Source organism: Neopelma chrysocephalum, unplaced genomic scaffold (genome assembly GCF_003984885.1).
Source record: "Neopelma chrysocephalum unplaced genomic scaffold, ASM398488v2 Primary Assembly neopelma1_82, whole genome shotgun sequence".
Classification (NCBI taxonomy): domain Eukaryota; kingdom Metazoa; phylum Chordata; class Aves; order Passeriformes; family Pipridae; genus Neopelma; species Neopelma chrysocephalum.
The window spans coordinates 2,366,142-2,391,689 of record NW_020897744.1 but is presented as its reverse complement, the minus strand read 5'-3'; the positions used below and the strand labels follow the sequence as shown (position 1 = coordinate 2,391,689).

Genomic DNA, 25,548 nt, shown 5'->3' with positions numbered 1-25,548 from the left:
ATGGGGACTTGCTCTGACCCTCAGTGCAAAAACAAATCACCTAAAATCTGTCCCTGCTCAGCTGGAGCTGGATGCTGGGACAAAGAGGGTGCTGAGCACAATCTTGCTCTGGGCTCCTCCAGCTGTCAGCTCCCTGGGGCACACAGAGCCATGGGACAGAGACAAGGTGCTGTCCCCGTAGGGGGTGATACCCCTCTGGCTCTGAGAGCCTGGCCTCGGCACAGGGAGGGGAGCCAGAGTGAGCCTGGGCAGCGCGGGCCACCCAGCTTCCCGTTCCCAACGCCTCTGCCCCTCTCTCCTGTTTCCCTGGCCTTTCCAACTGCAAGATTAAACAGAAGAAAAGAGTCAACCTGCAGAGCGGCTGGCAGGGCCCTTAAACACACACACGGAGCCTGGAGTGAAGCAAGGCCTACAGGAACAAGCAAGGGCAGAAAAACAAGAGCTGAATTCCTTAATCACATCAGGATGTGAGAGGCAGGGGAGGGACGGGGCGCCAATGTCAGCTCTTCCTGTACGTGTGCTGGAGGCTGGAGCTCAGGCCTCCGCTGCAACGAGCTCCACGGCTATAAACTTGATCCTGAAGCTGAACCCTGACACCCCCTCGCCCACCTCCTCTCCCGGGGCCTCGGTGCTGCACGTTATTAAAGCTCCCCCCCGCTCTGGGTATGAAAAAGCAGCATCTGGAACTCATAGCAGCGTGCTAGATAGAGGCAGGCGGGCTGGACTGGCAGGAAAGGGCACGAGTGAAGCACACTCGGGAGACAAGGGCTGTGCACCATTTGCCCCCCCGCCTCCCCCCATAAAATGCACACACAGCTACGCCAGCTATAAATAGCGGGAGCTGCAGGGCAGGCACAGGCTGGGCCCCACAGGGGTGATTCTTCCTTCACCGAGGCGCGCTCTTCCCGCACGGTACCTGATCTTCCAGTTGTTTTCCCTCTTGGCTTCCCATTTCCTTTCCCATGGCGTCTGGGACGGGTGCCACTGACACATATTTTCCACCCTTGAATGCCAGCAAAGGCTCTTCTTGTCCACAAAGGGCTTCCAGGAAATACTTCAGAACTGTGACCCTCTTGCAGTCGGCTGCAATAACCTACGGGGTGAGGACGAGGGGGTTGGGGAGAGAGAAAGGAAAACAAAGTCAGTGCAAAGGGGAGTGGATGAGTAACGACCAGGGGGAAATGTTCGGGGATAAAAGGCCCAGTGGGATGGAGGCAGCACTGCAGGGATGTGCGGGGTGCCCCTCTTCTAAAGAGGGATGGAAGGGGTTTGCTTTGCCTTGCAGCCCACTGTCCCCAGGGAAAGGGAGGCAGGCAAAGTGAGAACACCCAGCACCAATCCGTATTCTATCCTGCCTCCTCTGTGCACCCCAGGGCTGCAGGACTGCCAGGGGTCAGCCAGTCCCCTGCCTAGCTCCAAATGGGGAAAGAACTGCTGAACCATGAGAGATCAATGATGTGGCTTGTCCCTACTTTTCATTTTGGCTCCATCACCAGATTCCCCCCCAAAAGCTGGGGAGGGATGCAGGTGTAAGAACGGGTGGGTGAGGGCATTTAAGAAAAGCTCCTTGCCTCCAGCCCGACCCCATCCCATGGGCCCATCTCACAGACCCACTGGGGAGCCCTGTCAGGGAGGCTGGGACGGATCTGGCCAGAAGGAAACTCAATAGCTTGGGTAATTATCCAATTTATGAGGCTCTCAAATGGAGTTTCCAGAGCATGGGAGCCTGGTGCCTCCACAGCCCCATCCCGCGCGGCACAGCCTCTGCCGGCACCTCCGTCAGGGCTGGCCTCGGCTCAGCCTTTGTCCCCTTGCAGCAGGGCTCTGCACCTGCACAGCTCTCCCCTGGTGCTTCCTGCTGACCGGTGTCACTCCCAGGAGCTGCAGATTTATAGGGAGAAAGTCAGCAAACAGGACTAAAAGTGCTACACGCTACGGACACAAAGTCCACATTGACACCCAAGCTTCTCCTGTCCCCCACAAACCACCCTGGTTGTGCTCTGCTCATATAGAGCCTCACAGGCCCCCATCCCAAAAGGGTCCCTGCAGGCTCCCACGACCGGGATTCTGAAGCTGGGGAGAGGGTCAGACCCCATACAGGTGACTCAACCAGGTGCCTCACACCCAGGGACACACACGGTGTGATGCCAACGCCACACACCCCAGTGTCACCGCACACCGGCTCGTCACCACGCTGTGCCCTGGAGGGGCTGTGCCACAGTGAGCAAGGGCTGGCAGCGGCATCAGCCCCACTGCACCAGGCTGCTGTGAGAGGAAACTTCTGCTCTTCCACAGAGCTGCCAGTTTCCTCTCTGCGGGCTAATTTTAACCACCGTGTCGCTGTAGTGCGTGTCAAAAACCTGACCCTCCTCTGACCTCCAACCTCCTACCCCAGCTACTGCCAGAGCGAGGCACCCTCGTAGGCCCACAGCTGGGGTTGCCCCCATTTGATCCCCCCTGGGATCCTGTGTCCCCCCTGTACCTAGACAGACAGGCAGAGGGGGAAGAGAATCCCCTTCCTCTCTGTGGAGGCAGTTGCTGCTGCAGAAAGGTGGTATGAGCAGGCTGATCACAAGAGTTAATATTTAGGGGAGCAAAGGACCCATAACCATTGATTCTGCTCCTAAAAAATGTGTCCTGTGGGACCAAGGTGAGCACGAACAAAGTGACACTGGCCCAGGAGCCCTGGAAGTAGTTTGGGCTTCTGGGGACCATCTGTCCCAGGACAGCTCTTTGCTGCTTGTGACATCCAGCCAGGAGCAATCCCTGCAAGTGTCACCACAGGAACATTCCCATCCTCCTGGCTCTCCTTCAGGAATGATTGTGTGCAAAGGAAAGTCAGAAGGAAAGAGAACAAGAGCAAAATGGGAATGCCTGTCATGGGAAACAATGTGAGAGCTCTGGGCTGCAGCAGCCCCAAGGGAAGTGGTGGAAACCTCACCACCAGTTTCACCCCCAGTCGATGGGCTAATGCCATGGAGACCCAGCCTGACTCACATGGGGTGACTTCAGCCCAGGGATTTTCCAATCTGGGTATCTGCAGTTCCCTTGTGCCCAGGCTGCTGGGTGAGCAGAGTGCCCACCACCACCAGCCACGTGCTGTGGGGTGCCAGGATGTAGCCAACAGCAGCAGCACTGGGAAAAGGGATGCAGGAACTGCCTGTCTAGGTGGAGAAGAGATAGGTGCCCCATCCTGACACCATTCCTGAGGGATTTCCCAGGACACCTCTAGAAATAAAAGCCATTGCATCCAGTGTAGGACCCATGAGGTTTTCAGGAGGGGCTGGGTGCTGACACAGCTGCAGCACAGCCATCACTGCACAGCAAAGGCTTAAATCTGAGCCTCCTGGATTGGGAATGACCAGGTATAGTGCAGAAGAGCTCCCTTCACCCATGGCTGGGGCTTGGGACAAGGGCAGGTGGGATCACTCCTTCCTCCCCCGAAGAAGAAACCAGTAGGAAACACCAGATTTCCTGCCAAGCCAGCACAGCACATGCTTAAATCCAGCTCATCTGCTGGGGAGAACAGAGCCCAAACGAAGGCCCATGACATAATGCCACAGCAACTCGTCTCATGAACACATTTTTCCAGCCCACATGAATGAAAAACAGGGAAGGAGCAAATGCTCTGCACATCCCTGTCACGTGCAGCCCAGCTCGAGGAGCAGCCTGGGGCTGCCGGCAGCCAGGCTGGCCCCGCTGTGGGGCAGCCCAGCCTCGGCAGTGCTGGGAAAGAAGTGACCTGTGACTGGCACCCAGGTCTCTCTCGAACGGCGGAGCAGGACCTTGCGTGTCGCAGAGCAACCCGCTTTTGTCAGAAACTTCCTGTTTCGGAGTGGAAACCCGAGTGCCCGTGGCAGTGCCGGGATAACTGGGGCAGGGGGGATGGCTGTGAAGGCGCTCGCTGGCTCACGTGGAGATTCCAGTGGAGCATGGTAAGGACACCAGGAGCTGTGCCCACCCTTCCCGAAGGAATGGGAGTACAAAATGACACGGTGTCGATGCATTTGGTGATGTGGCAGCAGACACCCCGGCCCCAGCGGGGAATACAGCCCTTCCCCCTCCGACCGTGCAGTGCGACAGCAGGAACCGAAAGCCTGGCTTCAAGTCATTGCTGGGTATGAAAATAGGCCTGACACGCACACAGCCGCTCTCAAAGGAAAACCGAAACCGAGAATTGCTGAAGTGGTCTGGTGCCCCCGTCCGTGACCCAGGCTCAGTTCCCCAGAGGCATCGCAGAGCCCCTCGCCACCGCGGTGCCTCTCGGGGACACGTGGCTGGGGACCAGGCGTGGGACCGAGGTGGCTTCGGCTGCAGCGGCCCCGATTGCCAGCCTGATCTCATCAGGACTGGAGGGGAGAGGTTTCCAATCTCCTTCTCCATCAGATGGGCTCACCACCAGCTCCAGCACCAGCCACCCACTGGGGGCTGGCGGCTGCTCGGCCACACTGACGAGGCTCATTAGCCAACTGCTAATTCATGGGTCACATATTAACATACTGATCATTGAGTAAGACACAGCAGGACACACATTAACACACACTAACTGCCTGTAGAGACCCACTGGGCTGCACATTAACTGTACCAGCTGTTGGGTCTTCAAAGCCACTCTGCAGTGCCAGTGTCACCTCCTGCCAGCAGTGAGTGGCGTTCCCCAGTCTAATGAGGGATCCCCAGATCTAATGAAGCTGATCTCCTCTATGGTCTTGGCTATTTCCCCCTGCAGATAAAACAGGCAGAAGGGAAAAGCTTCCCTCAGTGCTGTGGAAGGCAGAGAACTCCTGCACCTGGCCCAAAGGAGATGCAGCCCCGACGTCACCCCGTGTCCTCCAGGAGATTTAGGGGGAGGGAAGGGCCTCGCTTGGAGAGCTGTGAGCGCTGTGCCCGAGGGGACACCTGCACCTGGTGCTGGCAGGGTGACACCACCAGAAACCAGCCACGGTCTCGCTTTGGGTCAGAGACGTGCCTGGAGCTGGGGGGGGGCAGCGGCTGTGCCCCCGCCCCGGCCCCGCTGCTCCACACACGGCTCTCCCGCAGCTCAGCAAATCGCTGTCACACCCTCTGCCGCCTTCAATCAACTTTTACAACTTGTTAATTTTACGCAGCGTCCTAAAGAGCAAATAACTGGAAGGCAGGAATGCAGACTCCTTCAGCTAGTCCAAAGAGCCTGCGGCAGCCAAGCCAGCTGGCCAGGGGAGCCCTGCTCAGCCGCGGGGACCTGCCACATCCCGGGGGGAACTCGGTCCGGAGGGGGCTGCCCCACTCCCACGGCAGCCTCTGGCAATGCCACGCTGCTGCCAGCAGTGTGTGGAGGGACTCTGGCAGCTTCTCCCTCAACAAAACCTTAGACTCCACAAGGAAACAGGAGGCAGCGGCTTTGGAGAAGGGATTGCTTGGAGGACAGGCTGCCATTGCCGGCTCTGCATTCCTATGTGCGAGGGGGAGACACCAGTACATCCTGACAGCTGGATTCAAAAGGGGAAAAGGACATGAGAAGTTTGAGTCATAGCATGGAGAGATCCCATCCCAGATTCGGAGATGGGAACGGGATAGGACCGGGACTCAGAGCCAAGCTCCAGCACGATCCAGCATGGGGATAACACTGTTTTTGCCACATCAGTTTAAATATGGCTTAGCTGAAGTAGCTGAACGATGCTGAAACCAAGTGAGCCCCAAACAATCTAAACCACGCAGAGACTACATGGCCCAGCTGAAACATTTGCACTGACCCTGCTAAAACATCCAGGCAAGGCAGGCCATGGCTCAAAGCCTCCCTGTGCCCTGTGCTGCCTCCTCCCATCCCTGGGGATCCAGCTTGGAGGAGGAGCACAGAGGAAAGAGCCTGGTTTGGTCTCATCCCTTCTGGGTTTTCATCTCGCAGGCTCGCACAGAAGCCAGGCTGGGTTTAACCCTGGACTCATCACAGCTCAACTTCTCTGGGCTCATTCCCCAGCCAGGGTGTGACCCGAGGATCTCCTTGCTCTGCCCAGCCCCAAATACAGATTGAAAGGGTTTGGCCACCTGGGTAGGGTGGACCAAGGTTGGGCAGCAGCGCTCACAGCTGGATGCAACCCTGGTTTCAGCAGCTGAGAGCTGCCTGCAGCCACAGGTCTCTCAGAGAAACTTCTAATTTTGACTGATCCCACAATCAGGTTCGGTGGATGTGGCTCCCACATGGCTGCAACTCTGTGTGTGACCTGAGAGAGCAACTGTGGCTGCAACAGGGCCCAAACCAAGGCACCACTGGCTCCAATGGATCTCGCTGCTGCCCTGGCTTTGCAGGACCTTGTGCTGGCATGGGCAGTGCTTGGCACCAACCAGAGAGCACAGCTGGGGAAAGGATCCACCACATCCATGCCTGAAGCTCCATCACAGCAGAGATGAGCATGAGAAAACACCCAGGGAAGACAGATAAGCCCAGAAGAACCACTCCAGTAGCTCTTCCCCATGGCCTCTGCTGGAGGACCACTCTCCCTGCTTTGCAGAGGCTCCCCAAAGAGAAGGTGTGGCCATGTCTTACCCAAAACCTCTCTCCCAGCATTCTGAGCCTCGCAGAGGCACAGCTCCAGCCTCTGCACTGGGGCACATGGTCTCAGACGAGTCATCGGAGCAGATGTGCTTTTTGGCCTGGCAAACCCTCTGTCTTTCCAACCTTGGCCACATAGCTCAGCCACAACTGGCCTTTCAAGCTGGAAAGCAGCATGGAAAGGGAGACAACTACCCACCATAACCAGGGTTTGCCGGGCTAAGACCAGCCTTGTTTATCCAGTGCAGAGATGCAGAGAAGACACATGGGTGATATAAAGGTGCCAGTTCTCTTTCCCTGACTGGCACCCAGTGGCTGTGGGGCAGGAATACAGACCAAATGTTTACTGATTTAGGTCAGAAGACACTTAAAACTTTGTATGGAAACCCTGCACTGTCACAGGTCCCAGGCTATGTCCCTGAAATCCTTTGTGCTGTGGCACAGCCTGGCACTGCCCAAGAGAACATCTCACAGTTGCTCTCAAGTCTTCCCTTCCTTGGTGATGGTTCATCATGGGGTTGAGGAAAGCTGTTTTTCCACCCCAAAATACATCTGAAGATGCAGCAGGAACCTTTCATGACACTAAAGCCACCTGAAGCAGATGCTCTGGATGGAAAACCATCCTCTATATCCCTCTTGAGTTCCTGAGCCCAGGATGGCCTGGAGGGTTGATACAGCCCAGCCCAGAACCAACTGCTTCCCTGGGGCTACACATACCAGAGGGGAAAGTTCCTGATGGATTGCAAACCAAGCTTTTGGCTTTCACTGATGCTTGGAAAGAGTTGCCCTAATGTCTTATTCACCTGTTAAATGTGCTAAAGAACCTCCTTGTCAGATCCAGGGAGCAGCAGCAGGGAGCAGTTGGCTCCAGGCTTCATTCAACACCTCATATGCAGGAGATGGGTCATCAACTTAGTTAATTTTATTCTCACCAGCCCATTCCCACTGGGCAGCAGCAAAACAAGAGGAAAGCATGACTTGAGCCTGGATGAGAAGTCCCAGGGAAGATGATGGGGTACAGGAGATGCCTACTGAGTGATGGAGATGTTTCATGTGGCTTGTGAGCGTGGCTCCTGCCTGGTTCTCCTTGTGTAACTGCCTCCAGCAAGACACTGAAGGAATTTCTGCTGGAATTTTCACTGGAGAAAGCATTTGCTTCCACCCCCCATGGCCACATATCCCAGTGCTGATCCCCACAGCAGTGATATATCCAGGGCATTTCTGCTATCCAAGGTGAAGCCTTGAGCACAGGACCACACATTTCAATTGTCTGTTGTGTGAAGAAGGGGCTAAAAGAATCACAGTTTTGAAAGAGGCTGTGAAAGAGGCAGATGACTCCCAGACAAACAGTGAATCACACACAGGGACTCCCACCTTGATGCCCTCCTCTCTCCCATCCCAGCTCCCAGCACATCCCCAATCTTCCCAGGGGAAACAAAGAGAAAAAAAATCAAGCCATAGAGTAAAGCCAAGCCAAGTCCAGAAGAGCCCGCTCTGCTCCTCCCTTGCAGATCCTACTGGAACCCTAACCAGGGAAGACAAATCCCCAAAATCCTGCCCCAAGTCCGTGGTCCCAGGCTGAGGAAGAAGGAAGGCAAGATCCGTATCCTCAGCAAAGCCAACGTGGCACCACCGACAGCTTTCGCAGGGCATGGGCCCTTCTCCCCGCTGCAGGAGTCTCCAGGCTTTTCCTTTTCAGGGACTGGGGGAATTTATTTCCTCTGCCATTTCGGAGGATGCCTGCCTTGCCAGAGATTGTTTTGCAAAGTTCAGACAGATAAGAAAGTGGTTAGCAGGCTCTTCGGTGGAGGAAGGGAGGATTGCTTAGTAAGGGAAAGGGGACTGCTCTGCTCTCAGCAACCACACGCTGCCCTTCCTCTGAGGCCACCGCTCTGGGGGATGCTGGTGCTGGGGACAGGGACAGGCCATCCCCACACCTCTTCACCCCCGGGTGTTTTTTGGGTACATCTGCTCGTGGGGCCACACTGGTGACCAGAGATGCTGTTCCTGTGCCAGGACTGGGATCTGTGTCTCGTGGAATTCGGGAAATGCGGCTGATGAATGTTCAATCCGACATCTCCGTGCGCTCTTGCAACAGCGAGAGCCCTTTCTGCAGGGTACATGGAAAAAAGAAGGGCAGGAGCCAAGTCCAGGCCGCCCAAGCTTGTGGGGACAGTGATGTGGTTATCTCACACTCTCCCCATTCCAGAATGTGCCTCCCAGAATGACTGGCAGCAGGAGGGACCTGGCGTCTCTGTGGGGCTCGCATGGAGGAAGTCTGAAGATGCACAATTCCTGCTAAGCATGTCCATCTCCAGCACACCAACAGTGCTCAGTGGAGGTTCAGCTCAGCTCCTCCAGACCCTACACCCACCCCACATCGAGGTGTTGTGTCCTGTAGCAGTGCAGAGCAGGCCCTCACCAACAGCTCTCACTAACAGCACAACCTCTTTCCCAAGGACTTCCCCATGGAGACAACTAGAAACTGCCTCGTGATTTGACCCACAGAGTAACTTGGTGATTCCTGTCCCGCAGGACAAGCCACCAGTGTCTGGGGTAGCAGAGTGCTAAGACGATGGGAAGTTGGGGGCTGGAAGGAAAAGTGTAACAACATAGGAATGGGGGAGCAGGATGAGAATCTACAATAAAAAAAATAGCAACAAAAGGTTCAAACCAGAGCTCACCCTGACAGCCTCCACCTGCCCTGCCCACACCACCCACCTCTCACCCTTCCAGTGTCACCTCTGCTTCAGGCAGAGAGGAAACCACAGGGAGAGCCTGTAACACCCATAGCATGGTGGAATTCCACCCTTGGAGGTGTTAACAGGCTGCCTGTCCCTCACAAACCTGACTCCTGACCTCAGCAGCGCGAGGGAGGAGAGGTAAGAGCTGGAATATTCTGCCTGGTGCTGGCAGAGCCTTTTGGGAAGCCATTTCTGTGAGTTTACACAGCTTATACGTTCTCCATGCAGTTCCTGGCCGCCTTCCATTGCAGATGAGAGTTTTATGTCGAATTTTAAGTTTGACCACAAATATTTAAACTTCCTTGGACCACAAATGCTGTATCTTCTTTGCGGTTTAGTTGGCACCAAATGAGTATTTACAGATCCCTATATGTCTGTCTGTCATTTAAATATCTCTCAGAGGTGCCAAAGGCTTCAGAAGTGGGGGGGGCTCCTCTGGCAGACCCCTGATTCCCCCTCTCTGCCCTTCATTACTAGGCAGAGGCAAGGGAGACATGCAGGCGCTGGCCAAGCCCTTGCAGAGGGCACAGCTGCTGCTCTGGGCTGAGCGTTTCATACTTGCACTCTATTAAGTTTGCTTTCCAGAGAATGTCATCTGAGATCCCACTGTAACTTCCACAGCTCTTTGCCCTGGTGGATACTTGAACTGGGATGAAAGTCTTTGGAATTTTCTCCTCTTCTTTTAGGAAACCAAGTCTACAGGAGACTGTTTTAATGAGAACCGCTAAAACCTCCTAAAGCAGCACAGCTCCCACCTGGCCACTGCTTGCAGCCTCCCCACAGGGGTTTTCACTTCCTCAAACACCAGCAATTCTCAGTGGGTGACAATCCTGACCTGCTGAACTGGGATCCCGCTCTAGGGAAACTGGCTGGAGTGGTCAGTGGCAGTGGCAGAACGTACTGAATTGAGGGAGGGCTGTTCAGCCAGGAAAACACAACAAAATAAACACTGTAAAAAAGTCCCTCCTAAGCACCCCATGCCAAGAGAATTTGGTGTTACTGTTACACGGAGCAGGATGAGGAGCGAAGAGCTGAGAGTCCCTGAGCTGACACCCAGCTGGGTGGGTGAGTTACGGGAAGCAGCAGCCCAAAATCTGAGTTAACGTGCACACACCGGCTTGAATCAAATTCTGTGTGTTTCATTTCCTTCAGACTTTTTACTCTAGTACACAAACTGGATGTCCCACCAATTTTAGGGGAACTTTAGAACATGGAGTGGTGTGGTAAATGCTGCTCCTGCAACACTGCTTTTACCACCCCAGGGACCCACTCCACTGGCCGGTCATGGCAGCACTCGGGGAGCTCTCCCTAAAGTCCCACCATCCCTTGGGAGACACAAAGCAACTGTGCCCAGGGCAAAAGCTCCAGCAACGGCTGCCCACATCAGAGGAAACAGATACCTGAGTCAGAGCCATGCGATGAGAAACCTCCACTCCACAAACCAGAAGCCAGACTGAGCAACGTCAGCGCCGAGCTGCCCCACTGCTGCTTGCATGCCTCTGGGAAGCTCAGGGCACTCCAGCTCTCCTCGACTTTGGAAGCAGAAAGAGAAGCAGCTTTGCTTTGAACTAACAAGCAGGCAAAGCCCTCGTGAAGGGGCAGCTTGTGGGGCTGGGGCTGCCGCGTGCAGGGAGGAGCTCCTCCGACCGTTGGCTGCTCTGTTGGGGCCAATGCTAAATTCCCTTGAAAACAGAGGGTGGGGATACAGCAGGCAATGTAATAACACCAGAAAAATGCCACCACAGCTCTGTCGGCTGCGACACCACAGCCCTAGAGATATTAGCAATACTGGCATTTCCCCCTGCCGCAAGAACCACACTGGCAGCGCGCTCCCGGCGGCTCAGGGCAGGGCGGGAAGCAGCTCACAACAGTTCCAGCAGCCACTTCAGGGAGGGACAAACACTGTATTTTGCTTTACAGTGAAATGCTGCCACTTAGGGGACTCCCGATGACGTTCTTGTGCCTGAGAGCCCATGTCCTCTTCCAGGAGGGGCTGCTCCAAGCAGGAGACACTCTGTTAGCCTACCAGAGAGGTAACTTTCTGCACTGGATGAGAGCTCTGGCCCACACAGATCCTGCTCTGCTCAAAGGAAGCAGCGAGCACAGCTCTGCTACTTATATCCAATACTCAGCTCTTTTGGCAAATGATTAATGGCCCGAGTCTTGCAGTTGCTCGCTTCCAGCCGGGCCAAGAGCTGCAAACACACCTAGGGAAGGCAAGGGAAGGAGGAATTGGAACAGCAGTTTGTTGGGGAAAGGAAAATTATTCGCTGCGTCTTTGTTTTCGGGAGAGCTCCTCCTCCCGGGAGCGGGATGCTGAGCACAGAGCAGGGCCCCTGCCCTGAAACGGAGGAGCTGAACCAGAACAATAGGGTGGGGACTCTGGATGGGCCCCGACAAGTGGGGTGGGCTGGAGCAGGGGCACCGATCCATCCTTTTGACTTCATTCACACTTACAGCTGCATTAGAGACATTTCCTGAAAGCACAGTAGGAAGAGAGGGGTATTCGCTCACTCCACCCTCCATCTAACACCGTCCTCGCGATCCAGCCGTGCACCGAGAGCCAATTTTGGCCTCTGGCAGAGCCGCAAGCCAGACATTACAAGCGCTGGTGTGAGCAGCACAGGTCCCCACCCGATGAGCAGTGCACAGACTTGGAGCACAGAGGAGGGGTGCAGCAGCCAGCAAAAAAAAAAAAAAAATCAATGTAGGGAAATGCAGAGCATTGAGTATGTCCAAGGTGGACAAGGAAGTGTCAAGAGTGGGATCTGAGTGTTTGGCTTCAGGACAAGGCAAGGTGCAGCCACCAGCTGATATCGCATGAAACAAGGCAGAGCTTCTCCCATAAAGGAGAGGGGAGTAACAGCCATGCTGCTCGGGGGCTTTGAGGCAGGATTTGTGCTCCCACAGTGCTCCAACCCTGGGGCAACTGTATCGCCCTGTCTAGAGCACGTCACCTCCCGAGGATGCCACGACCTGCGACGCGGAGCAGAGGATTGAAAACAGCGCAGCAATCCCCGCGCCTGACTCACTGCGGCCTGGGAGCCTGCGCGGCCCCGGCGCATCGTGATCCTGCATGTGGAGCCTGAAAAACAACTTTTTTCCCTCTTCTAAAAAACAAAAAAACCAGACGCCCTCTTCCAAATCTGGAGTTACTCAGCCTGACTCACACCAAGGCTCTCCTGGCTCTGCCGGCAGCGCCTGCACGTACCTGGAGTGGGCTGTGCAGGCTGTGCTGGTGATACCCACGGTGCTGCACACCTGGAGCTGCAGCACTTCCCTGAGTGCTGCAACACCAGCTTGCTGCAGCCAACCTAATTATTTTCAGCTTCAAACTTCAACCATTTTTGGTGAATCCCCGAATGAAAAAAAAAAAAGAAGCCAAACAAATAAATGAAGACTATAATTTTTTTTTTTTAAATGGGAAAAGTATTTCTTTCATTCTCCCATAATACGAATCCAGCAAACATGAAAAACATGAACCCAAACCAAAGCTCAGACATCACATCTGGGGAGAGACCAAGCATGGAAAATTTTAATCCAAAGGTTAATGTTTGGGAAGCTCCGAGTGTGTGAAATGAGGGGTTAGATGGGTGCTGCTCCACGGCTTGAACAGTTGTTGCCGCCAAGTGGCGGCTTTCAAACGGTGCCTGCCTGCCCCAGCCCAGGCACTCGGGGTCAGGAGCTAAAATAGAAAACAACTGAAATCACTGGAAGCAAACAAACACTCAGATCAGATGCTGGAAAAGCCAAACGAGGAAGGAGCCAGCAGCACGAAACACAACTCGAGCCCTGTGACTGGAAACGGACTCCTGACTCGCCCTGGGTGAACTGCACCAAACCACATGGTGGTGGTGGCTCTCACCACCCTCTCCTGCTCCTCCGAGCTCTCCTGTGCCGCCTCCGCAGTTCCAAGGTCACTTGACAGCCCTGTGACCCTCCTGTTCCAACTGTCACCTCCATGTCCTTTGCTCACTGCTCTGCAGGGTCACACCCCAGTGGTTATCACACCTTGGGGCTTTCTCCACCCCACACCTTTCTCACCAGAACCACCATTTCCTGCCCAAACACAGAGCACCCAACTCTTCCCCTTCACCCCAACTCTTCCCTTTCCCCCCAGCCCTTCCTCTTCTCCCCAGCCCATCTCCTTCACCCCAGCCCCAGTCAATGCACCTCCCTGTACCTACCCAGAGCAGCACCTCTGCTGCTCTCCTGCTCGCTCCAACCTTGCACCCCAAGCTGCTGGGCTCCTGCACCCCCACTCCCGCTGCAGATCTGCCCTCTGAGCATCTCATACCCCCGTTTCCACCACATCCTGCCTCCAAAATGCCTTTGTCTTCACCTTCTGCATTAGATTATGCCCTTTCCAGACTGCTCCTTCCAGGCACTAGAAATCTCTCATCCCCAAAGCTCCAACAGAATAGCATCCTAATTGCCTTTGTTAGGGATGGGGCCATGCCTGTAAAATTGCCACGGCTGCTGCGGGGCCTTGTCGGCACTAACAATAGCTTAAAAGCTCCAGGAGTTCAGCGTCGAGTCCTCCCACACTAAACTAAACACAAAGAGAAGGGACCATATGTCTGCAAAGGCGGCCGTGTCAGGTGGGTCGGAGCCCGGCTCCCCAGGCTCCCCGGGGGTGGGAAGGGAAGGCACGGCCCCGGCAGGCGTGAGAGCATCCGGCAAAGCCACGCTGCATCCAGAGGGATGCCGGACGGGATGCTTCCTGGGATCAGCCAGGGCAGAGCTGCTCCCTAAGGCAGCACACATGGGCTTCAAGGAGCTGCAGCACCCCTGCTCGTGGGCACTTGCCAGGCTGCTTCTCTCCAGAGTGCCAAGCTGAAAAGCTCCTTCCCATGTTTCCTGGAGCAGAGATGCAACAGAAAACAACTGCGACCTGCTGCAAAGGGAGGAGGAGGGTGACATCTCCCAAAGAGTTTGGATGTCACACATTGCTCCCCCCAGAATGGTGGTGATGACCGAGAAGTGTAAAGAGGAGAGTTTGGATGGATGACGGGATTCAGCTCCAAAGATGCTAATTTTGACAGGGCACAGGCTGCTCAAGGTGTCAGACACAACCAGGCTGCTGGGGGCACACAGACACTGGCCAGAGAAGGGGAGAGAGGCAACTGTCATGTGTAAGCAGAGAATTTCTGCAAAAAGATGGGAAAAACATAAAAGAGTGCACAAAAATGCAAATGGTCCTTTAACAAACCATTGGTTAAGCCAGCTCTAGACTGGTTTTGGGTGCATGATGCCTTGCTTGGCTGAGCACAAAATCCAGGCACCTTTTGCTTCCTGACCACGCTCCTCTCTCTGCAGGTAAAAACCTAAATCTGCTGACAACTAACTGCAGAAGTGTGGAGGTAAAAATGAAAAGCAGAAACCAGAAGTGATGTTGAGGGAATCTCTGCAGACACCGAATGCTTCTCTAAGCTTAGTCCAGAAAAGGGGCTCTGAAAGCACATGCAAAGCACCTCTGTCTGGGCAGGGGAAGGGCCGACGGGAAGGGCGATGGAGGAGCTGAAGGGAAATCGTGGCAGGGCTCACCTGCAAAGGCAGGGGAAATGTGCGATGAGAAACACGAGCAGAACAGGCTGGCAGAGACATGGCTGAGGACTGGGCTCCCTCAGGGTTTGTGCTCATGGAAGCGTGTGCTAGCACGCTCCGAGGAGTCCCAACAAAGGACAGGCAGGCGTGCTCCAGCTGCCCATGGACCATCGCTCCCGCTCTGCAGCCCTCCAGCCAAGGGGGAAAATGTAATCAGAGCAATTTCTATTAGCAAGAATATAAAGACTTGGAAGCTCTGGGCTGTCTCTTGACAACTAATTAATTACCAGGTAGCATCCCCTTGAAGCTGCCAACACAGCACACACAAGTTCCAGCATGATTTAGGGAGAGAGATGAACTTTACAATAAACTCTAGAATTTTACTTCATCTCCCGCCACCATCTGAGATCCTGGGGGAACAGGAAGGGGTGGCAAGAGGCAACTCTGAAGCCATCTGGGATCATCATTAACTCGTTCACTCGTGGCCTCTGAAACAAAAATGCCGACTGCACTGGGAGCAGCAGCTTCCAGCCAAATGAGCTCCTTGGATTCTCCATTTCTTAAATGCTCTTCTGCCAGTTTCTGCCATAGGGTGCCCATCCCTGGCAGCCCCCTCACCTGTCCCCCAAGGCTTTGGCCCTCAGGGCAGCCAGGTTTTGAAATGATGAAGAGTAGGAATTGTGTTTCAAATAGTTTTAGGTGAAATGTTCTTCACTAACAGAAATAAAAAGGAGTAAGTGAAAAAGTATGGCAAGAAAGTAGGAAAAAGATAAAGAAGAGATGGAGAGAGTGACTGCTGCTGACAGCTTTTATGGGAAAACACAGAATCACACCACTGTGGCAGAAGGGACCAAGAGGCCTTGGCTTGAGCTCCTGGACCAGGCTGGTGTGGCCATGCAGTGCTGTGCCCAGCTGGTCCCTCACCTCCGACCACATCCCACTCCTTGCAGTCCTCAACAGAGCGTCCCTTTCCAGCTGATTAGTTGCTAACTGTGATGAGACTGGTTTATCAGGACAGTCACAGAGCTACACAGCGTATCCCCACACAACAACTACACCGTGCTGGAGGAAAGGAGACTCCCAGGATCGTTGCCATTCCACAAAGGGACAAAGGCTATCTGGGCTGCAGAGGTCACTGGGAACAGCAGCGGATGCTGCTAACCACTGCAGTGTGCCAAGCTTTGTCAGGACATCTCATACAAAAAAGAGAAAGATAACAACAAGCTATAGCTGAAGATCAGGATGTGTGACCTATTGGAGAGCTGGGCTTGGGCAGCCAGGCCTGAGAGTCACGGAATGGTCTGGATTAGGTTGGAACCTTAAAGATCATCTAGTTCTAAAACCCCTGCAGTAGAACACTTCCATGATTCAGTGTAAGCCCTGTGGCAGCACTGGGAGGTCTAACCTAGGAGATAATACATGAAATACGAGGATATTTAAGGCTGGTCATCCCAACATAACATTTCTTAGGCTCTAGAGACACAGGGAGATGGGAGATGCTGTTCAGCGTGGCACATGTGGACTGAACTACGCAGCACACCAGGCAGCACCTCAGGGGGATGGTTTTGCCTGCACCCAGGGTAGTATCAGATCAACCAGTGGCACCTTGATCAGCACGTGGGGACAGGGCTACATTTGAGGACTGCCTTGAGGTGACATTTTACACGTGACAACTCTCCCACTTCACCACTTGAGGTGAGCTTCCCTCAAGCTGGCAGACAGCTTGTCTGGGTTGACAGCTTTTGGGACCAGAAGCCTCCATCTCCCTGCTCCAGGCCACAGCTTTACTGGTGGCCATGGATTTCTTCCTTAGACACCAGGACAGCCACAGGTCATCTTGCTCAGGTGCAAATGTTCTGGGCTAAGCCAAAACATTTCTTTACTTTTTTAAATTTACTTGATGTAAGTCCAAAAACTGAGATGACATCAAAGAGCCCATTGAGTAGATCCCCTCCAGAAACGCACGGGGACTTTACCTCGTTAGTACAAACACGGCTCCCCTCCAGACTTCCTGGGAACAGCTGAAGCAGCATCGCACTTCAAAAACCAGCCTGCACATCACAGGGGTGGGGAGGAGCTCAGTTCTGGCTCGGGATTGTTGACAACCATTTCAAAGCCCATGCAGGATCACACACAATAATTGTCACAGCCCTGGGGGGAACAACTTTCTCTTTGTCCCCAGGATATGGGCTGTAAAGGCAATGGCAGGGCAGGAGCTGTCACATGAAGCAGTTGGGGAGGGGATGAAGTCTGATGTGAAGGAGAAAAAGAGAAGAAGACTTAGACGGTGGAGCAATTTATCCCTCCTGGAACTGGTCAGTGATTGTTTCCCACGAGCTACCAGGAGGGATGGATGACCCTTCAGGTTCCAACCCGTGCCAAGAGAGTACATCTTCTCCTGAGGGATGGCAACTGCCAGCAGTTCTGTCCCTGCTGCAGTCCCCAGCTCGGATCTGCCGCTGGCTGGGGTCTGAGGTCACCTCCAGAGGGATAGAGGAGACCTGCAGGAGCCCAGGCTCAGCCATGGCATGGAGTGACAATCAGGAGATATGCTGCTTCCTGGAAGAACTGGAACTGATGTGCAAATAACGACAGAAAAAATGTGGGGCGAGGGAGGGTTAGAGAGAGATTAGTCTGGGGCACACTCTGGGAGATACACAATGTTAAGTATGAGGGCAAAGGAAATGAAAACTGGAAACTCAAACATAGTCAAGAATCCAATCCCAGCCTGGGCAGGAAGTTTACACTCTGCTTCTAAATATACATGTTTTTAAATCAACAAGCTTTCTTGTTCCTCAGCTCCACTGTACAACCACACGGGAGAACTAACCGGATAGAGGCACTGCCAAGCTCTCCTGGCAAGGCGTGCTGTCCACGAGGGACAAGGGATGGGCTTCCCTGATCCTGAAGATGCTCTGGGAGAGCAGAATTCCCAGCTCCAAGCACGCTGCTCAGCACGTAGCACCCATCCCTCGCAGGCAGATCCTCCTGTGCTCTCCAAGTGCCATGCCCATGGACATGAGAAGAGGGAATGACACCCTAGGAGCAGGGCTCAGCTGTGGTGCCTCTTTCCTCCCTGCTCTCTGGTCACTGCATTCATGCTCAGCAGTCGGATAGTCACATATTTTTTTTAATTTTATATAATTATCTAGTAGAAATTACTGTACACAGCCTCTTGGGATCTAAAGCAATTAAGTGAAGATAAATTTCTTTCATGGAGCAAGCTGTCAAAGGATGAAGCAATTTCATTCCCCATTTGAAGTGGAAGCTTTGGGTCATGCATGGTTTATTTGAAACAATGCCATCACCTAAAGCTGCTGATCTTATCTGTCTTTCTCTGTCTCTCCATTTCAAACTGCTGAAGATGTGCAGCGTGGCACTGCCTGAAGTGATGACATCTGGCACCAGGCCAGCTACAGAAACAAGCTGCTCCTCCCCGAGCCTGAGTGCAAGAGGCCAAGCATTCCTATTAAAAAGGGGGAAACCGAGGTGAAATCTGGGAAGAGCTGAAAAGTGGGAATCCTGCCCAAGGGAACAGAAGACCCACGAGCTACAGGAGGAGTAAGGTGCCTGCAGGAAGTGGCGGCACTGCCCAAGACAGGATGGGAGCATGTAGGGCATCTCCGAGGGGTTACAGGCTAGCAGGCTTCCTCTTCCTCACCAGGCTGCCCTGAAGCCATCTAAACCAGGCTTCCAGGATTTCATCACAAGAAAGAACTGCCCATGCCCTTCAGTCTGTATGAGGAGAGACATGGCAGGACAGAAATTATAACCCATTAACACATGCATGCTAAGTCACTCAGAATTTCCAACAAATTCTCTCCTGTCCTCACACTTCACCATGCCAAGATGTTTCATCTTAGACAAAAAAACCACATAAAAATTAAAGTAACTAATTTAAATAAACCATTCTCCAAAGTGGTGGTTTTTATCCTAAGAAGGGGAGGATGTGGAGCAAAGAGTGGCCACAATGAGGGCTCTGTTACCTGCACAGGTTCAGCACTGGAGATGCTCCCATGGAGACTCCTGGGAAGGAAGGTATATTTATATTTAGCAGGTACTACATACTTCCCAAATATGAGGTGTCCCCCTGTGATGATACCTGGGCATGTCAGGGCAGTCCCTCACTCAAGTCACAGGGAAGCTGGTAAGGATTCTTGGGTCTAAAAGGAGGTTGCAGCTACGAGTGCAAAAACAGGCAACTGCTGAGCAAATTCAGCTCCCACGGCCCAGACTGATAAGAGCATTTCATCCACGAAGCTTCTGCAAAGCTCAGATCAGTGCTGATCAAATCATTGCTCATTAGGACTAAAAAAAGTTGCTGGTACTAGAGGGAGCTATTAATATAAGCTGGCAAGGGGTACAAGTTTGAGAAGCATCTGGGTGACTTAAGAGTGCAAAAATGATCTTCAGAAGTGACCTCAGCACCAGAAATGTGGCACGTCACTGACAGCTGGGAGGTCACTGTATCAACTCCAAAAATGAACAGCAGAAGCCATATCCCCGATGAACCCTTGAAATGCTGCTCCAAGGCCACTTTTCCATGGGAAACATCATGTGTGGACCAGGTATCAGGTGAAGTGACACAGCACTGGAAGCCAGCTCCATCTTCTGTCTATAGACATAAATCTTCCTCCTTCCATAATAATGGCTGCTATAATAAACATCACATCGTTTATGCTTAAGATAAACACGGAACCAAAATGTAAATCTGTTCTGTTGTTCACAGACCAGGCAGGAGTAACTCCTCAGAAAACACATTTGTCTTCATACTGAGAATTTGTGTTTATATGTGCATCTACATATTCGAAGTACAGAGGAGTTTTGGGGAAGTTTAAAGAAATAAATCAACAAAATGACTACAAATAAATACTATTGTTGTCGCTATTCATAATATATAAACTTATGGAAAAATATTTTTACATATGGCACAGAAAATCCTTTATGCAAAATGCTGGAATGCAAAATGTTAAAGTAAATTTTGTTAATTTAAATAAATTATGGGGTTTACCTTATATTTTAGGAAATATATGCAAATATATTATGAGGAAAAATGTGAATAGATTATCTGGAGTAACTATCCAGCATTTTTTCGTGTCCCACCACAGACACAGTCAGGCCAGCAGCAGTAACGCTGCTCATGTGAGGTCTGTGTTTGGGAAGAATTTTAACGCTTCCCAGTGAACCTTCCCTTAGTACCCCCTCATCTTCCTAAGGGACCAGGGTGGCCTGGGGCTGAGGCACTGGCCTGAAATCCTGGGTATCAGGGGTTTGTTCTCATCCTGAAGCAAAGGCTTCCTGTGGGACCCGGTCGGTCCCTCAGCCCCGTGTACCTCTGTTGCCAATCTCTAACAAGGAAATTGCTTTTCCTTCTGTCCTAACGTGCTGTGGAGATACGTTCATTAATGCCTGGGAAGTGCCTTTGGCTTCAATGACAGTGAGAAAAGAAAACAATAAATAAGACCATGGTGGTATCTTCTCTTTCTGACTGGGATGTGATGGCATGAGGACACTGAGGGTTACAGCTCCGGCCTGCTGCGGGAGCTGGGCGCTGCATCCTCGCCCAGACCCAGCCCAGAGCTGGCAAACGGATTTGGCATCCACAAAAACAACACAAGGCCCAGCTGGGAGCAGAAACGTGGGGAGCAAACTTCAAGCTCAATGACAGAGGTCACCTTCCGTCTCCCGTAGAGACAGAGTAGATCCCCATCTGTTATTTGGGCTGACCACTCCCTGCATTCCACCCCGTCCACTTCTCTGGCAGGCTTCCCAGGATGTGGATCTTTCTTATTCTGGGTAACAATGAGGAGTTATTAATTCGGTCTTTTTTCAGGTTTCCTGAGGTCCTTCCAATAGCTGTGTTGGTGGATACCACAGCCTTTGTCGTCTTCAGCTGGGATGTTTTAAGCATTTCAGTTGGTCAAAGACAAAATAGTGCCATGAAACAGGGTCACCCTGAGGCTGAGCCACAGGCAGAGACCAAGAGTCAGGTCAAAGACCGAGTTTAATGCAAGAGTGAAGAGTCTGAGCAGTGGCAGCGTATCCAGATGGGAAAGTGGGAGGCGAAGAGGCAACCCTGAGTCCCAGGGACTCCCTGTGCGATCCGAAGCACCACATTAACACTTGAGCACCACAAAGATTGTCTGAGACGAGGCCGCGCTTCATGCCCAGGGACAGCTCAGCCAGCCAGAGCAGCTTTTCAATTTCCTCAGAGTTTCTCTGGGTAGCAATAAGAGATGGCTCATTGGGAGGGGATCCAGCATAAATGGTGTTTTAATGAGGCCTTTCAATATACTTATAGACTAATCAGCAAATTCCATGAGGTCTGGGTTCTAATATGTCATTCTGAGTAGACTAAAGCCACGGTGAATACCTTTTCACAGCCAGAGCTGTGCACTCTCTGGGCCTGAATCCTGCCAAGATGTGGCAGGTTCTGTGTCATTTGGGTGCTGGTACAGCAGAAACGAGGCCATTTCCTGCTGAAAAACCCCAAGGGAAGCAAAGGGTGCAGGCAGCCTGCTCCAAGGAGGTGCTGCACAGGAGGCTTCATGGTTTGACTCTCCTTTCCTAGGTCACTCCACTATTGCTGACTCTGGGAACAAATGGTCAGCGAGTTTCTTGAATAGCACATTTCCCATTTCCCAAGAGTTTGTGCTGAACCTCTGGAAGCAGCTTTTAGGACACAAGGACTAAACACAAATAAGTTTTCCATCTCATTACATAAATCTGGCCTGACCACGACAGAAGTGAGGATGTTCAACAGTGAGCGTCACCTGATCCACATGAAAAGATCCAACGCCAGGCATGGGACAAGGCTGATTTATCCTGTCAGTCTCTGCCTAGAGCTGATGATCACATCACATTTCCAGCAAACACTTTAAAACAGCCTTTAGCTGACACCAGAGCCAAACTGTGCAGGGCTGGCTGAGGACCTGACACATGCTGGTACACGTGCACAGCTCACACCCAGACTGCCTGATTCACTTGGAGCAGTGGCTCAAGTGCCCTGTCCAAGATGAGCCTGGAGGAGAGGCAGAGGTGGATCCAAGGCAGGGGAGGAAGGGATGGAAACAATACAAGCTGCTTGAGAAAATTCCCCACGGCCTCCCCATGCACCAGAGTAGCACTCCTCCCCTCCACATGCCAGGAAAGAGGCATTTCAGGGGTAGGGAAGGTTGTTTCCACCAACTGCTGGTTCTTCCCTCTCCAGTTCCCCCCGAGGAGATGGGGCTGCCTGGAAGGCAGCACCTCATACTTCCCTGCAAGCTGTGTCCAGACCACAAAGCCACTCTGGTGCTCACTGACAGGCGCGTTAAGAGAACACGTGTAACTGGATCTTAACACGTTGGCAGGTGGTTCCTCACCTCGCAGTGCGACTGCAGTTCCCACACACAGCTCTCAGCCTCAGGACCAGGCAAAGCAGCAGGACCCCAGCTCTGCAGAGGTGCTGGACTGGGGCTGCTGTTACATCTGCCATCCTGCCTGGGCAGGGCCACAGGACCTGTTAACTCTCGGCTGTGACAATGAGGCTGCAGAGCTTTGAACTCCTGCTGCCTCCAACACCATTTCACAGCTCGATGCCACGGCTGTGCGTCATCAGGCGCTCGGCACGGCCGGGGCGAGAGGACGTGAAAAGCTCGTATGCCCCAGAGACTGCAGTGCACAGGATACGGACTGGATTAAAATCTGGTCAACAGAGGTCTTAAAATGTCAGCGTAAACAGGAGGGCAGTGCTGGCGGGGCCGCAGGGAAGCTTGCTCGGGCTTATGCTGCTTAACAATAGGTTCAGTGACCTGGACAAAGAAAACCTTTGCTGATAAAGCCAGCAGATTAGACACCGTCTCAAACCCTCCCAAGCTTTGAAGAGAGCAACTCACTAACAGGCAAAAACTCCAAATTGCTCAGTCACCTACTCATTAACAAACCTCAGGCTATTTAACAGTTAAATGCAAAGTTGTGTCTCCAGAGCAAAGGCTGCAGGACATTGGGAGTGTCTGGTGGGTATGGAGGAGAGCACCTCTCCTGCCTCTCACTCCACCTATTCTGCTTACAGAAAAGGCAAGGAGATCAGGGGACACACTTGTATATCAGGGTTAGAGCAGCAACCCAGGACTTCCCAACCTACAGCAAAATTCAATTAGTGGAAACTGAAACGAAGCAAATTCAGCCTGGAAATAACGCACGTTTTTAAGAGAGATTGGAACTGGCTCCTGTGACAATTTTCCTGAGGATCCTGATGAGTTCTCAGCCTTCCAGAATCAAGGATTTGTACTTTCTAGAAGACCCGCTGTTGGAAATTTCCCTGTGGTTTCCTGAGGAAGAAAAGACCAGTGGAGATGTCCACAGCTCCCCCAGCTTGCCAGCATCTGGGGCTCTCCCAGGCTGGATTCCCCACTTCCAGGACTGACGCACACCACCGTGGGCTCCTCTTTGAAGAGGGGGTTTCTGACCTGTACATTCTTCCCAGAAGCTCCCTGATGTTCAAAGCACCTTGCTGACAGACAGGCAGGTGTGCCTGTGACAGTGACCACCTCCCCAAACCCAGCGCGGGGGCGGCGGGGGAGCGGCCCCCCAAACACAGCCCTGGGCAAGGCACGGGGGAGTACTCCAAGCCCAGCTGTGACATTTCCTTTCACCTATACCTGTACAGCTGTTTCCTACAGGGCTGCAGCCTCAAGTGAGATGTGTGAGGCTTCTGTAGGTGCTTGGGAACAAGATGGAACAGAAACGCTTCACACCTGGCCCCAAAATTACAGCACGCTGGCAGGTGGCCAACATAAACTGGCAGAGTACCAGTTGCAATGGACATCAATTAAGCAGCCTGTCATCCTCAGACTGCAGGCTTTGCTTTTTGCGATCTGCATCGCTCCTTAAGCCTTCAGCAGCACCAGCACTGGAGTTTTCCAGATGGGATCATTTCCCGCAGATTCCACTCGCTAGATTTATTGCAGGTTTTTTTTTTTTCTTAAACCTCCCCCCTCCCCTTTTTAAAAGCCTGAACTATTATTCCACATTGTAGATTTCTCCAGGGCTGGATTCAGTGTCCTCATGCCGCGCTAGTGCTTGTTTGCCATCAGTTTCCTTTACCTTCAGCTGCAGAAATGCAGTTTTAAGGATATCCTCAAAATTCTCTTAGCTTAAAGAGTGACTAAAAACTGAGACCAAATGATAACTGAACAGGATTCCTCTTGGGAAGATGCCCAGCACAGCCCTGGGAGATGCAGCAGAAATCACTAGGACAGCACTCGTGCCCATTGCTATGGTGCTACATTTAAAACAGCATGACAGTCACCAGTGTCCCCTCCTCTGCCACCCAGACCCAGGGACACAGACTCAGCTTGGCACTTCCCAATCCACTAATGGCACCTGGCAAAGGCAGAGAGAGGCTCCCGTGGTGTCCACACAGCCCCTGGCACTCGTGGTTCAAGGCAGTGCCAAGGACAGACAAGGAGTTCAAAGCAGGTGATATTCTCCACGCTACCTTCGTGGTGGCATAAAATCCAACCTCTCCTCCATCACCCCATGACATCATCTTCCAACATGGCCCATAATTTAGCTTAATTGCCTTTTACAATCCAAAGGCACCACATGAAAGGGAAGGTCGAGGCTGGGATGGAGTTCAGATACTGGTCAGAAAATGTAAACATCCCTAACTCTGCCGCCTCGGGGCTGCCAGCTCCTGCCAAGTCCCCGCTCCGAGCAGGGCTGCCTGTGGCAGGGATCTTTCACTGCTTGTTTGGAAACCGAGGCAGGCAGGAATGGAAGGAGTTTTTCAAGGATGACTCCTCTTTGGAGTCTCCTACTTGGGGCTCCGATCTCTGCTCACAGTTTCCCTTTTCCTCTCTGGAGCAAACTCCAAGCTGGAAGCTCTCACACTCATGGGCTGAGTGCATTTGCTGGCCAGCTGGAGGGAGATACTCCAAGGCTATGGAATGGGAATATGGAAAGGATGCTGAGAAAACAGTTATATTTTCTCACTGGGGTTTTCTCTCTGCTTCCAAAGAGCTTGTGCTCTCAGAGTCCTGGTCTTGCTATCCTTCCTCTGATGCCTTGCAAGAAGTCCTCCCAAAATCACTGTGGTGTGGCCACTCCAATGGCTTAAATGTGGATTTAATCCCTGGCATTCCAGGAGCCATTAGGTCTCGGAAAGGACAAAAAATCTGGTGTTTAGAGGCATAACAGAACCCAGTCACTCCAAAAGCTACTCCTCCTGGGCTTTTAAACCTGGGGCTCCCTTTCCAAGAAGCATCAGACATGACTATGTGCTGCCAAGAGATCTCTGAGAGTCTTAGGAAGACTGAAATACCATAAATAAGTGAAGTGAATAACAAGACAGGACTAATTTTAGCCCAAGTCTAAATAATAATTAACTCCTAAACAGCTAATCCAAAGGCTACTGCAAATCTAGAGCATGTTGGGGCAACTAGAGAGAGGGTCATATTTGGACTGTCCACCTGGGCAAGAGTGCAGAGGAAAGAGATTTGGGATTTCTGAGGAGAAACTGGGGGTTTGGGCCGCCCCGACAGGTGAGTGAAACAAGAACCAGCACAAGTGTGGGAAGCTCACTGGCCACCCCAGAGCTGGAGGAGCCAAGCAATACCCAGCTTGTAGGTCTGGGGCAGTAAAACATTGCTAATTATTTTTCAGAGCCTTGCATTTTAGGGCTTTCATTTGCCTGGTGAGGTGAGACAGGGTTGAGACTAGCTGAGTGGTGAGTATCTGAGACAGTCC

At 52.6% G+C, this 25,548-nt stretch overlaps 1 protein-coding gene across 3 annotated transcripts in view; it reads right to left on the bottom strand.

The window, feature by feature from the left end:
• Positions 1 to 25,548, bottom strand: part of SMG6 (SMG6, nonsense mediated mRNA decay factor) — a 109,803-nt gene that overhangs the window by 16,894 nt on the left and 67,361 nt on the right. For all 3 annotated transcript variants that reach the window (XM_027690740.1, XM_027690742.1, XM_027690743.1), the window contains exon 14: positions 917 to 1,093. In XM_027690740.1, coding sequence (XP_027546541.1) covers positions 917 to 1,093 — 177 coding nt within the window. The remainder of the gene's footprint in view (positions 1 to 916; positions 1,094 to 25,548) is intronic.